This window comes from Panthera uncia, assembly GCF_023721935.1.
Source record: "Panthera uncia isolate 11264 chromosome A1 unlocalized genomic scaffold, Puncia_PCG_1.0 HiC_scaffold_16, whole genome shotgun sequence".
NCBI classification, from domain to species: Eukaryota; Metazoa; Chordata; class Mammalia; order Carnivora; family Felidae; genus Panthera; species Panthera uncia.
Window position 1 is genome coordinate 27,479,227 of NW_026057576.1, and position 15,165 is coordinate 27,494,391.

General features: G+C 37.8%; 1 protein-coding gene across 2 annotated transcripts in view; it reads left to right on the forward strand.

Annotated features, from left to right (window-relative positions):
- Positions 1–15,165, forward strand: part of VWA8 (von Willebrand factor A domain containing 8) — a 358,377-nt gene that overhangs the window by 131,102 nt on the left and 212,110 nt on the right. For both annotated transcript variants that reach the window (XM_049647001.1, XM_049647002.1), the window contains exons 15-17: positions 585–753; positions 2,833–2,910; positions 10,797–10,912. In XM_049647001.1, the coding sequence (XP_049502958.1) occupies positions 585–753; positions 2,833–2,910; positions 10,797–10,912 (363 nt within the window). The remainder of the gene's footprint in view (positions 1–584; positions 754–2,832; positions 2,911–10,796; positions 10,913–15,165) is intronic.

Here is a 15,165-nt window from a genome sequence, read left to right on the forward strand (position 1 = left end):
ATTTCCTAAAAAATGACAAAAGAGTGAATGATCTAAAAGTTGAATTTTCTCTACTTTTTGAAGACTATTCTTATTGTCAATTGCAAATTTTAAATTTAATCCAGCCCCTGTGCTGCTTAAATTTTCTGTGTTGTAAAAAGCCTTCTCATCCTGGATCATACTTCTTGGTCTTTCTACGATTTACATAGAGTGGGCTCCTTGCAAGACAGGAGATTTTGAGGGGATTTTGAATAAAGAAAAGGAAGCTGTGTAATGAATGTGAATTGGAGGGGATTTTGTTCTGAGGGACTTTGGAGAAATTTTGCTGGACATGTAACAGCATATCCCAAACGGTGGTTTGTGCAAGGCATGGAGACCATCAGTGGAAATAATCCAACATATTTTAACAGTAGGTGATTCTTTTTTTGTGTTAATAATAGGTTCTTAGGATGTCCTGATTTTTTTCAAAACTTGTTCTTTGGATAATAGCTTTGACTATATTAACAGCAACATGATGGGGTTATCACTGCCTAGGCTTTAGCTCCCATGACCTAATTTCTAATATGAATGATTATGTTTGTTTGTTTTATTTTTCCCCCCCTTAGATCCATTTTTCCTGTCCACCCCTCCTTCAGAATCATCGCCTTGGCAGAACCCCCTGTCTTTGGAAGCACCACACAGCAATGGCTGGGACCAGAATTCTTAACCATGTTCTTTTTCCATTATATGAAACCACTTGCCAAAAGTGAAGAAGTTCAAGTGATTAAGGAAATGGTAAGAGTGAGGCTAGCTTTAGTCTGTGGCCTTCAACTGTTCCTTTTTTAAGGCACTCTGACACCTGCTGGAGCAGAGTTGGACATTCCTGGCTTTTTCTTCCCATTTACTCCCACATTTCCTGATATAACGGTCCTCATACTTCAGCATTTTTTCAGAAACATATGGAGGGTCTGATAAAATACAGATTGTTGAGTGTCTAGGTCTGGGGTGGTACACGAGAACTTGGCATTTCTTAGGTGATGCCGATGCTGCTGATCTGGGGAACACACTTTGAGAACCATGGATGTAAGCTAGCTCTTCACTTTCCTCATATGGAGACAGATTTGGATTCCTTTTCCTCTTCTAATCAGCCAAAGATGATCATTTTAAGTTCCTATACAGGGAGGCCAAATATATCTTAGTTCCTTAGATTTTAGAATATATAAAGTAATGCTGTTCCCCTCGATACTGTAATATATCCTGTACTTACCTGACCAGTTACCTGGTGGCTTGCAGTATACATAATGCATTATTTCAATGTCTGCCTTAACCAAGTATTGTGCTTAACCCTTGTGGAACTCCAGAACTTCACTGTTCAGTGTAGCTCTAGCCACATTACAGATATTTTAAAAGTTCAGTTTCTCAGTCATGTTTCAAGTGGTCAATAACTATATGGGGCTTCTGGTTACCATGTCAGACAGCATAGGTAAAGAACATTTCCATCATCATAGAAAGTCCTCCTGGGCACTGTTGTTCTAGATCACGAATAATTAACTTTTTATATGAATGCACCCATCCCCTCTGAAAGACCAGAATGAGCTGATTAATTTTAGGTCTTGTGAGCATGATGGTGAATAAGGGCATAGGCTTTCAAGTCAAATAGCTTGCTTTTAAAGTTTTTTTTTCTTTTTTAATGTTTATTTATTTTTGACAGAGAGAGACAGAGTGCAAATGGGGGAGGGGCAGAGAAGAGGGAGACATGTAATCCAGAATCTGAAGCGGGCTCCAGGCTCTGAGCTGTCAGCACAGAGCCTGATGTGGGGCTCGAACTCACAAACTGTGAGATCATGACCTAAGCCGAAGTCGGATGCTTAACGGACTGAGCGACTTAACCCAGGTGCCCCCAAACAGCTTGCTTTTAAATGCCAAATCCGCTATTTATTAGCTCCCAGATCTTGGGTAAATTACTCAACCAAAGTTGGGGATATATCACAGGACTGATTAAAAGAATAAATGAAATAAAGTATATACTGAAAAGAACTTAGAATTTTCAAGTTCCAGTCACTTAAAAATCATCAAAGGAATCCTGAGCAGTTTACTTCTGAAATGGTTGCATCATACCAGTCATTGTTCTAACATCTCTGTGATATTTTTATTTATTTCAAATGTTTATTTATTTTGCAAGAGAGAGAGAGAGAAAATGAGAGAATCTGCAGTGTTAGTGCGGAGACTGATGTGGTGATCTCACAGTATATGACCTGAGCTGAAATCAAGAGTCAGATGCTAAATTGTTACAGTTCAGGCAACAAGTGTGTGTTATTTGGGCCATTGTTCTTCACAGTTCACTGATAAACTGATTATACCCCTTAGGTGTGTGGTTTAAAAGCCCTTGAAAAAATGAACAGCTTGAACATCCAGTCTTTGTACAAGGATACCTTATGTCACTTTGTAGATACAAGATGATGATTAAATGAGGGAGTTTGGTTTCAGTACGAAAAAATGCTGAAATTAGAATTAAAAAAATCATGCTGAAGCTAACAAACAGGGAAATCATTATGAAAAGTTTTTTTATGGGCACACTTTATGCCAGTTTTTAATTGAGCAACTCCTTTCATCTTTTATCCTCGTGATGGAAGTGTAAATGAAGGGCGGCTTCGCCTCAGTTACCTGATCCTTAAAGAGAAAGTAGAGGTGTAAGTGTTTCCTGAGAAAAATGAATAAACAAATTTAGCTAGGAGTTAAACATGTTACCTATCATCAGAGACTTTCTAAAAATGTAATTCTAATATCGTTTGCTAACTAGCCATAATTTCTGGTTGATTGATCAGATATCCCAACTTATTCTTTCTTTCTTTTCTCAATTCTCTCATAAAATAGGTCCCAAATATACCTCAGGAAGCTTTGGACAGATTGTTATCATTTGCACACAAACTCAGAGAGACACAGGATCCCACGGTAAGTCTGGGCTTTTTCCCATAGGATTTTTCGTTGTTGACATGCTGCTGCTTTATGTTCTCAGAGTTTAATGCTTAAAAATCTATTTTTCAAGCTGGTATTTTTATCTCTTATGCTGTGCTTTGCCCTGTGCATATATTTCACTCTCTTGGTGGTTTGAACATTTACTCCAGCCACTCGTGGCTGGTATCATACAAAAACCAGTAGCTCTAGAGGAGTGCTTGATGTTCTTAGGGGTTTCACTTCTGCTACCCTGGTCTCCTGTGCTGAGTGGTCTCACCTAGTCCTTTGGCTTCAAGTATGACCTCTTATGTTAACGCCAACATATTTCTCTTCAGCTTCTAGCTTTTCTTTTCTCATTGATTCGCTGTTTCTAACTGTATTTCCATCTTGGGATGGTATAGGGGCAGAAAACTTTCCCTTTCCTTCCTTCCTTCCATCCTTCCTTCCTTCCTTCCTTCCTTCCTTCCTTCCTTCCTTCCAGGTTCTTTGGTCAGCCTAATGATTAAATGGACATGAGACAGATTAACAGGAGAAAACCCAATTTGATGTCATATGTACGGGAGCCCTATAAAAATATTAGACTTAAAGAAATGACCAAAGCAGGCAGCTTTTATACCTTTCGGACAAACAATAAATTTGTGAAGAATTGACAAGACAAAAAGTTGGAGCTTGGGAAGGTAAATTAGTGACAAAGTAACAAAGTTTGTTTATATTGCCATCTTAGCCCTTTGTTCCCTATTTCTGGCATTAAGGATGCGCTCTACCCTCCTGGGACAGACAGGGTGCCTTTCAGGTGGGAGATTTATTTCCTGCTTTTGGGGGACAGAGGAGGGTCAGAGTGTCCTTCTCACACTGACTGTTTCTTAAGTGACTTTAATTCAAAATAATAAACATGTCAAAATGGCATACTTTGGGGTGGCATACTATGTTCCCCCACCCTTTTTAAAATTTCTTGCCTAACGTTTATTTCAGCATTCACAGCTGAAAACATTTTTGCACTGTTACAAAAACTCCCCCCTGTCAAAAGTCCAATACACTCGGTATAATTCATGCGCTATCAGGGGTGAAATGAAAAGGTGATTCGTTTTTAATCTGAAGTCTTCAAGCAATAATTAATATTTTAAATAGACCAAAGCAAGTTGTATATTTTCCCACAGAGGAATAAAAGGACTAATGAAAATGTTATTGGCTTTGGGCTGGAGTTTTAATACCTAAGCCTGGTTATATTATGCCAATCAGAAACACGATTGGTGACTATACATGCATTTGAATAGCAAAAAATAGAGAACCAATTCTTTAATAAATGCAGCTTGGTAAGCAAAACCTTTTAAAACACAGAGTACAGGGGGCACCTGGGTGGCTCAGCTGGTTAAGCATCCCACTCTTGATCTCAGCTCAGGTCTTGATCTCAGGGTCATGAGTTCAAGCCCCACACTGGACATGAAGCCTACTTAAAAAATACACAGGGCACATGGGGAATAAAAATAAGGGACTTGGTGCTTAAAACATTGGAAATCACTGTGTATGTTGGAAGGATCAAGGACTGTCACTAACTCTATGAATCATCTGTAAAATGGGAAGTGCCATCTCCTTCATAAGGATGTTGTGATGATTAAACATGAAAATGTATGTGAAGAATCCTTTTCTTGGTAGCTGCTTAATAAATGTTCATTTCTTTCACTGCTCAACGGGATACTCTGGGATTGCTGTAAATTCAACCTATTTTATACAACTGAACTGTCTTTCCCCTTTAAATCTATTCCTACTTCCTTTTTTAATCCCCCGACTTTGTTAATAATCTGTCTCCTTGCTTTCCCACTATCTCTACTCTCCCTGAAAGAAAATCTCATCAATTTAGCATCATGATGTCTCATCCATTCTCTTACCTATTATCAGAATTGTCCTGGTATTTGGTTTCATAATCTTTCTCCTGGAATATCGTTATTTCCTTTTGACTGCCCTCATCACCAACAATTCATTCCTAATACGACCCTGTGTTACTTTCCTGTGCCTGTTTAACAAATTACCATAAATGGTCTGTAACACTGGAAATTTATTTTCTCAGTGTTCCGGATGCCAAAAGTTTGGAATGCGTATTACTGAGTTGAAATCAAGGTATTAGCAACACTCCCTCAGGGGCTCAAGGGGAGAATCTGTCCCTTGCCGTTTCCAGTTCTGCTGGTGACCAGCATTCCTTGACTTGTGGCCTCGTTATCTTAACCTCTGCCTCCGTCTTCACATCACCTTCTCTTTTGTGTGTCTGTGTCAGATTTTTCTCAGCCTCCCTTTTGTGAGGATACGGGTGATTGCATTTAGGGACCACCCAAATAATCCAGGATAATCTCTTCATCTCAAAGTCTTTAATGCGGTCTACAAAGTCAGCGTTGCCATATAAAGTAAAATTCACAGGTTCCAGGGATTAGGATGTGGGTATCTTGGGGTATAGGGGGTGGGAGCATTTTCTAGCTGTCACAGGCCCCCTATTAATAACTCCTGGGACCTCATCTGCAACTCTGCTTCCTTATTTGTTCTTTTCAGCTATACCGTTCTCTTTCTTGTTCCTTAAACCCACTAGGGTCTGCCTCAGGGCCCTGGCCACTCAGCATTTCCTCTGGCTAGATTGTTCTTCCCCAGGTAACTGTAGCTTTGCCCCCTCCCCCTTTTGGATTTGCTCAGATGTCACCTCTTCAGAGAGGCCAACCCGAAGCACTCTATTTAGAATCACACTTTCCGCCCTTTTCATTCCCAGCTCTCTTTGGGCTTTCAAGTCCCTCCTGAGGCTTAACCCTTTGACATAATATATGTTTCACTCACTTTTTTAAATTGTCTGTTTTCCCTGACTCAAATTTATGTTCCAGGATGACAGGGATTTTTGTTGAGGTCCCCGCTGTATCCCCAGCATCTGGAACTTGCCTACTGTGTAGTAGATGCTCAACAAATATCTATTAAATAAATGAATGAGTGACTCTTCCTTGTTATCTCTGGAGTGGCCTTTCCTGAACTGTTAAGGGCTGAATTCTCCGTGTATAGACCGAAGGACGACCCGCTAAAACATGCATGCCTGCCAAGTTCCATTTGGCTGTGTGCTGCCCTCCTCAGCCTCGCTCTCTAGAGCCTCTCTTGAAGCACCCTCAGGCCTCCCGCACTCCTCTTCCTACTGGTTCCTGAGCCCAGCACATAACCAGATGCCTCCACATCAGGTGATGCCCGAAATGTGCTTTCTCCCTGTCTGCTCTCCCGCAGGTCCTTGTTCCGTCAGGTCTCTCTCAGCCCCTCAGGTAGAAGTAACCTCAGTCTGCAGTCTGTTTTCGTGACACTTGATGTAGGATTCTCTTACAGACCTGTGGTGGTTCTATCTCTTTATTTTTATCTCCCCAACGACTGTTTGAACTCCTTGTTCATTCTTTTAGTTAAAATTTTTTTTATTACATTTATTTATTTTTGAGAGATAGAGCAAAGTGAGAGTGGGGGTGGGGGGACAGGCAGAGAGAGAGGGAGACACAGAATCTGAAGCAGGCTCCAGGCTCTGAGCTGTCAGCACAGAGCCCGACACGGGGCTCGAACCCACAAACTGTGAGATCATGACCTGAGCTGAAGTTGGACACTTTACCGACTGAGCCACCCAGGTGCCCCAGTGTTCATTCTTTTATTCCCGTTTCCCAGCCTGGTGCCTGGCACATAAGAGACACTTAATAAATGTTTGATGAATGAATGAATAAAATGACTAATCAACTAATTACTAATTTATTAACACATTGCCCCTAGAGTTTTCTCTCCCAGAGAATGTTACATTTTCATAAAAGAAATAATTCTTTAAGAGGAAAAAGAGAGAATTTATTTGAAAAAATTTCTGATCAGAACCTTCATATTTTTAAGCTGAATTACTGGTACTAATCATGCTAATACAAAAAACCCTTGAAGTGTGCTCTTAAACTCCATAACCATGGTAACTAAGAGAATGTGCTCATATCCTCACATTCTTTTTTGCAAGATGAAACTGCACTTAGAAATGTAATGTTTTTTTTTCAATGTATGAAGTTTATTGTCAAATAGGTTTCCATACAACACCCAGTGCTCATCCCAAAAGGTGCCCTCCTCAATACCCATCACCCACCCTCCCCTCCCTCCCACCCCCATCAACCCTCAGTTCTCAGTTTTTAAGAGAAATGTAATGTTATAAACGTTAAACATGTTAGGAATTTTGTAATTAAAGTGCATTCTCAATTTCTAATTGATAATGTGAGAGAAGAAATAACCAAACCCTTTATTCAACACTTAAATGACTCAACATAAAGCTTTGTTCTGATTTTTTTGACACTGGATGTTGTCATAAAGCATTTCGGTATTATCAACTGAGAAAGCTCGTGTTTTTCAAATTCATGAGAAAGTCCTTACCGATCACTGGAATGAAATGTGAAGCCTGAATTCAATGTCATTCTTGGATGAGATTAGAATATTGTATACTAGGAAGTTACTGTACTGTTTATTGGGACTCTTGTCATGAGAATGCTCGGGTTGGAGTCATTAGTCATACATCTTCCATGATGAAAATAGGGATTTTTGTGGACCCAGGTGTTAAGAATGGGAATTGCTGAATCATATTAGGCTTCTGATACTTTAAATCATACTGGCTGAAATAACCTTATCCTCCCTTCTTCCTTCTTTCTCATATCCATCAGGTGCCAAGTTCTCTGAAATAGTTGTTGATTCCTTTTCTCTACTCCTTTTTGCCAGTGACCTTACTGTAGTACCTCATCATTTTATAGACAGATCATTGAAGGAGCTTTCTGTTTCCTATCTCAGTTCCCCCCGTCCTTCACTTATTTTGCATGCTCCTGCCAGATTAATCTTTCTAAAATCATATTACCACTTTGTGCACAAAAGAAGTCCTATTGCCTTTCGGGGTAAAGCCAAACTCCTCCAGGAGTCAGTCCCAGGTCTTTGTTACTTAGGAGCAAGTTCTCCAGCAAGACCCTGTGATAGAGCTGGGCTGGTTTCCTCACAGTCTGCACGATTTCTGTTTCTTTTGCTTTCATGCCTTTGTTCATAGCCTTTCTCCTGCCCACTTGAACAATTTAATTTTAAGCCCCTATAGCAGTTGTCAAGTGCTTCACTTGCTTTGGCATTAAATTATATGCTATTTTGAATTGCAATTTCTACTTTCTTATATTTAAATATTGCCTCCATGTCTAGAATGCAAATTTGTTGAAAACAAGGATGAACCAAATGTTTGCTTACAAATGAGTTCTTTGAGACATCGAATGTGTTTTTTAACAGAAAAAAGGGTACATTGTAAATGGTGATCTTGCCCCCAACCTAGTCCCCAGAGGACTATTTAACCTATGTTGTAGCTGAAATATAACGCTAGTATTAGCATAACAGCATCTCATGGAGCTGTGAGATACCCAAGGGAGAGAAATCACTTCCTTTTGTTCTTCCTTGGAACATGCAGAAATCACCTCAAGTGAAATGTTGAAACAAGCAAATAGACTGTGTCTCTGGCATTGTGGCATCCTACCACCATCCATCCTGAACCCTCTGTTCACTTCTTGGGGTCCTCTTCTGTGTTCCCTTAGGGGCTCACATGTGCCCTCATTTCACCCTGGCCTGTTCTTTAAAAGTTCTTCTCTCTTCTGGTTTTCAGTGAAAACTGCTGTTTCCTAATGCTGCTGATCTAAATCCAATAATAATCTGATACATTAAATTCATACTAAAGTGTAGGTCACATCACCTTCCTGTTAGATTTTCTTCATTTTGAAGAGGCTGACTTTTAATAATAATTGGTGACATTTGTTGAGCATCCATGTGACTGACCTCTGCTAAGAGAACAATTTTCTCTTTTTTCCTTTTTCTTTCTTTTTTGTTCTTTCAAGTTTTTATTTTAATTCCAGTTGGTTAACATACAGTGTAATATTAGTTTCAGGTGTAGAATTTAGTGATTCATCACTTACATATAACATCCAGTGCCCATCAAAACCAGTGCCCTCTGTAATACTTACCTATTACTCATTTTTAACCCATCCTCCTCCCATCTCCCAGCAACTCTCAGTTTGTTCTCTATAGTTAAAATCTACTTTATGATATGCCTGTCTTTTTCCCCCATGTTCATCTGTTTTGTTTCTTAAATTCCACAAACGAGTGAAATCCTATGGTATTTGTCTTTCTCTGACTGATGTATTTTGCTTAGCATTATACTTTCTAGCTCCATCCACATCATTGCAAATGGCAAGATTTCATTCTTTTTTATGGCTGAGTAATATTCCATTGAATATAAACACCACCTGTTCTTTATTCATCAGTCAGTGGACATTTGCATTCTCTCCATACTTTGGCTAATGTTCATAATGCTGCTACAGACATTGGGGTTCATGTATCCCTTCAAATCAGTATTTTTTTATCCTTTGCATAGATATCTGGTAGTTCAATTGCTGGATCATAGAGTAGTTCTATTTTTAACTTTTTGAGGAACCTCCATACTGTTTTTCAGAGTGGCGATACCAGTTTGCATTCCCACCAACAGTGTAAGAAGGTTCCCCTTTCTCCACATCCTCCCCAAGAGTTGTTTTCCTATGTTGTTAATTTTAGCCACTCTGACCAGTATGAGGTGGTATCTCATTGTAGCTTTGATTTGTATTTTCCTGATGATGAGTGATGTTGAGCATCTTTTCATGTGTCTGTTAGCCATCTGGATGTCTTCTTTGGAAAAATGTCTATTCATGTCTTCTGCCCATTTTTTAATTGAGTCATTTGTTTTTTGGGGTGTTGAGCTTGATAAGCTCTTTATGGATTTTGGATATTAAACCCCTCTTAACAATCTTAAAGGTAAAGGCTTTATTATCGCCAACTTAAAGATAAGGAAACCGAAACTTTAAGGTGTTAACTAATCCACCAAGCTAATACATGGGAGAGAGCCTGATTTGTCTGATTCCGAAGCTTATGAACTTTATATTATGCTGCCCACTAAGATAATTTCAAAATCAACAACAAATATTATTGGTACTCACATGTCTTGATTTCTATACTAGCAGCTCTATTAATTTTAAAAGTGAAATTATTCTGACAGTGTAGGGAAAGGATTTCAAACTGCAAGCTGCTGCCCAGGTGATAACACTGGTCGACACCTCTGTGATCAGCAACCTGAACTGTCCACATTTCCTTTTCTCCCTTTTAGAAACCATCGATTTACTTAAAGCTCTAAGCATTTTCAGGATATCTTAACAGTGCAGCTTTGTGTAGGCGGGGGGGGGGGGGGGGGGGGGGGTGGGGGTAGGGGAAAGAACAAATAATTCATGGCACAGAAAAGCTATTTGTAAGTCAGGTGTGAACTGTATTATGTAACATCTTTCCTTCCTCCAACCTCTTCCCCCCCAACCCCCAAAACATGTGTATACAGCACTTAGCTCAATGAAAACACTTCTATCGAATTTAACTTATAAACACTTTTTATAGATTTTTTTTAAAAACCTGTCTTTAACAATTTTTTTTAAATTTTTTTTAACATTTATTTATTTTTGAGACAGAGAGAGAGCATGAACAGGGGAGGGTCAGAGAAAGAGGGAGACACAGAATCTGAAACAGGCTCCAGGCTCTGAGCTGTCAGCACAGAGCCCGACGCGGGGCTCGAACCCATGGACCGCGAGATCATGACCTGAGCCGAAGTCGGACGCTTAACCGACTGAGCCACCCAGGCACCCCACTTTAAGGATTTTTAAAGTGTAAATCGGCTTTTGTTTATTTTTATTTGTAATTCATTAACAGTACATATTTATTTTAAGTCTGGCCTTGTCCATCAGGAATAATGAGCTGTGCCCTGATACTCATCTAAAGGGACTTTCAGCAGGCAGAAACAAGACTGTCATCAGGCTGTCCTTGTCTTTTGATAGGCCCAGTCATTGGCAGCATCACTATCTACCAGACAGCTGTTGCGGATTTCTCGTCGGCTGTCACAGTACCCTCATGAAAATCTTCACAGTGCAGTTACTAAAGCCTGCCTTTCCAGGTAACCATATTCCCCTTTCTCACTGAATTCAAGCTCCTGGGTCTTTGCTAAAACGATAACGTAAGTTTAATTGGTAGTCAGTTCTCACAGGTCTGGAGAATGTATTGTCTGAATATGTAGCTATTTCAACCTTGTGTTCAGTTTTTAGAACATATTTTATCGTACACATAACAGCAATTTTAAGAGATAGTTTACAGATAAGAAAACTAAGTCACTTGCTCTAGTCAGAGTAGTGAAGAAGTAAAGGTGGATTTGGGATTCAAATGCTATGTGTCTTCTGAGCTAGTGTTCTTAAGCACTACACTGAGCATCTCCCAAATTAGCTTGGGAACCTTCCATGCTTGATATACTGTTCTGTTGCCTAAGTTTAACAAAACTAATGTCTTTTCAGTCTATACTAATAATACTTTTATACCTGTTTGGAAATTATTATAAAATATTGGCTTAAAGAATTTTCTTACAAAATCACACTTACATGAAATCATTTAAAAAAAATTTTTTTAACAGGCACCTGGGTGGCTCAGTCAAACATTCAACTTTGGCTCAGGGCTCAGGTTATGATCTCACAGTTTGTGGGTTCGAGCCCTGCATTGGGCTCTGTGCTGACAGCTCAGAGCCTGGAGCTGCTTTGGATTCTGTCCCTCTTTCTCTCTGCCCCCCACCCCAAAATAAATAATAAACATTTAAAAATTTTTAAAAATTTTTAACATTTTATTTATTTTGAAGAAATAGAGAGGGACAGAATGTGAGTGGGGGAGGGGCAGAGAGAGAGGGAGACACAGAATCCAAAGCAGGCTCCAGGCTTCGAGCTGTCAGCACAGAGCCCTACACAGGGCTCAAAACCACGATCTGTAAGATCATGACCTGAGCTGAAGTTGGGCACTCGAACCAACTGAGCCAACCAGGCACCCCTATTTTAAAATTTTTTTTTTTTAACGTTTATTTTTGAGACAGAGAGAGACAGAGCATGAATGGGGGAGGGTCAGAGAGAGAGAGGGAGACACAGAATCTGAAACAGGCTCCAGGCTCTGAGCTGTCAGCACAGAGCCCGACGTGGGGCTTGAACTTACGAACCGCGAGATCATGACCTGAGCCGAAGTCGGACGCTTAACCGGCTGAGCCACCCAGGCGCCCCCAGGCACCCCTTTTTTAAAATAACAATAAAAAAAAGGATTAATAACAATACCCAATAAGCCCAGAGTTTTCTTTTAGGCTCTTTTCATATAATCTGGCAATTATTTTTATGGTGGTTCTGACTATTGTCCATTCATTCCTTGATATATAAAAGGAATTAAAAGAATCTATTTTCAGCTTACGAGAATTTATAATTGCCTTCTATCAATCTTCAGTTTGGTGGACAATTTTTCTTATAGTTTAAGTAAGCTTACTGCATTGCAACTTAAATTTGTTCTCTCTATGCTGTATCCAGCTAAAATAAAGCTCCTTTCCAGTGTCTTTAATTTTTTGAAAAACTGGTAATCCAAAGCATTTTACAGACCATTCCAAAGAACAGACAAATAGCAATTCACTTTTAATCTAGTATGATTTTGGTAACTGAACCAGACAAGAATAATGTATGAAAGGAAAATTACAAATCACAATCATGGAATAGGTGCAAAACTTTTAAAAGAAATGCTAACAAACTAATTCTAACTAATTACATATATACATATATATATGTATGTGTATACATATATATATAAAATCATGAGCAATTTTGAATTATCTCAAGAATGTGAAGGAAGTTTAATATACTGTTTTTTAGTTCATTATATTAACAAATTAGAAAAAATATTATTTTAATAAATGAGTAAAAAGGATTTGATGAAACCTAACAACCAAACCTAAAAACAAACCGAAGCAAAAACACCATTCTTAGTAAACCAGGAATATTCTTAGTAAACCATGAAGAAAAGGAAAATTCTTCAATCTGATAAAAGGTATATACCCCAAATTTAGAGCAAACATATTTATGATAAAATACACATATTTTCTTTAGAATTAGGAACAGAACAAGAATGTCACCTATCTGTCCTTTCAGTCAGAGCATTTGCCCAAAATTATCTAATTGGCTACATAAAAAATTCAAAAGGAGCACCTGGGTGGCTCAGTTTGTTAAGCATTCGACTCTTAGTTTCAGCTCAGGTCATGATCTCATAGTTCATGGGTTCAAGACCCATGTCAGGCTCCACACTGGCAGTTTGGAGCCTGCTTGGGATTCTCTCTCTCTCTCTCTCTCTCTCTCTCTCTCTCTCTCTCTCTGTACTTCCCCCTCTCAATCTCTCTCTCTCTCTTTCAAAATAAAAAAAAAATCAAGAGAAACTATATATAAATCATTAGAACAAATAGAGATTAGTGAGATGACTTATAAATCCATATCAGCGACTTTTCTATATTCTACTAACAATCAACTGAGGAAGTTTTTTTTTTTTAAATAATCCTATTCAAAATAATAGTAGAAATCTTTGAGCACCTAAGAACAAATCTAATGATATGTAATGCTTTTATGGAGGAAAGCATAAATCTTTATTGAAAGCCATAAAGACTTAAATAAAAGGGAAGCTATACCATATTCATGAAAAGGAAGATTCAGAATTATAAAGCTATTATACTCCAAACTTATATATAGTTATTATTTGGTCAAATTCCACCAAGGTTATACAGAATTTGACAAGCTGATCTCAAAATTATCATGGAAATAATAACAAAGGAAGTTTTGGGGAAGATTAAGGAGTTGTACTTTATCAGATATATCAAGATCCATTATGAAGCTATATTCATTATTACAGGATGGGATTGGTACAAGGAAAGACAAATGGACTATTAGAATAGACTATGGAGCCCAGAAGCAGACCCATATATTTGTGGAAAGTTAGTATATGTTAGAAGTAGCATTATAAATCAGTGTGGGAATGGACATACTTATCAATAAATGGTTAAAAATTAAAAATACCCATTTTATCCCTTACAAAAAAGTAAAATATGTATATATGATATAAACCCTATAAGCCAGTCTACAAGTTATGAGCCACAAACTAAGAGATGTTTGATAAAATTTATAATCACAAAAGGATTGGTATTCAGGGACTATAAAGTATCCAAATTAATGAGATGAAAGAATCAACCATAAATGGGCAAAGGATGAATAGACATGCCCAGAAGTTAATTCAGATGACCAATAAATATTTGAAAAGATGTTCAACTTTATTATTAATTGGGGAAATGAGATTTTAAAATAATAATCAGCTATCATTTCATACTTTTATAATTTTTACCTGTAAAAATTAACATTTTTTGTCAATAGAAGAAAATGGAATTCTATTAAAGCTGTTGGGATGGAAGTCTCCTCACTTTAGAGTTGCCTCACATTATCTTTATACTTAAGTATATTAATACTCTATGATTTGGCAATTCTTTTTCTTGATATCACCTCAGAGAAAGACTTAAATGAATGTATAGGAGGCATATGTAAGAATGTTCACTGCATCATTGTTTGTAACAGTGAAAAATTGGAAACAACCCATCTATCCATCAGTAGGGAATGAATATATAAATTGACATATTCACATAATGAGATAGTACACATTAGTTAAAATGAAGTAGGTCTGTCTGTAATATCAGGCAGAAAATGGGCAGTTTGCAAGAAGAAATTTGGGATATGTTGCCATGTATAAAAATGCTAAATGTGACAAAAATGCAATATAGTTTTATTCATACTAATATAGCAAAATAAAAATGTGGACAGGAGAGATACATAACACTTTCAGCGTGAGAATTACCTCCAGAGATGAAAAGAGATTAATAGACTATTTAATATCCTCTGTAACTTTCTATATGCTTGCAATATTTCATAGTTAAAAAAATTCAAAAACTTAAAATTACTTACTTTTAACACTCATAAATATTTTACTGAATTAAATAGTCAACTAATTTTTCCAGTGTTATCACCTGACCACAATAAAACTCTCTTTGTCACCACCCTATGGCACTTTGCAAAAAAGTAAAACAGCTATCTTGTTTATTCATTATCTGTTGACTTTAGCAAGGCTACAAACTCAAAAACCTTTTTTACTAACCACCTATTCAAGATAGCACAATTGCAGGAAGGAAAAAAAAATTATGGGCACATAAAGTTTTTTCCTTTTTTTAGTGACCTCATTCCATATTGAAGCACTAAAAAGAAATTGAGTTTCGCAAAAAATTTTTGTTTTTTTTTTTTTAAATATTTTTATTTATTTTTGAGACAGAGAGAG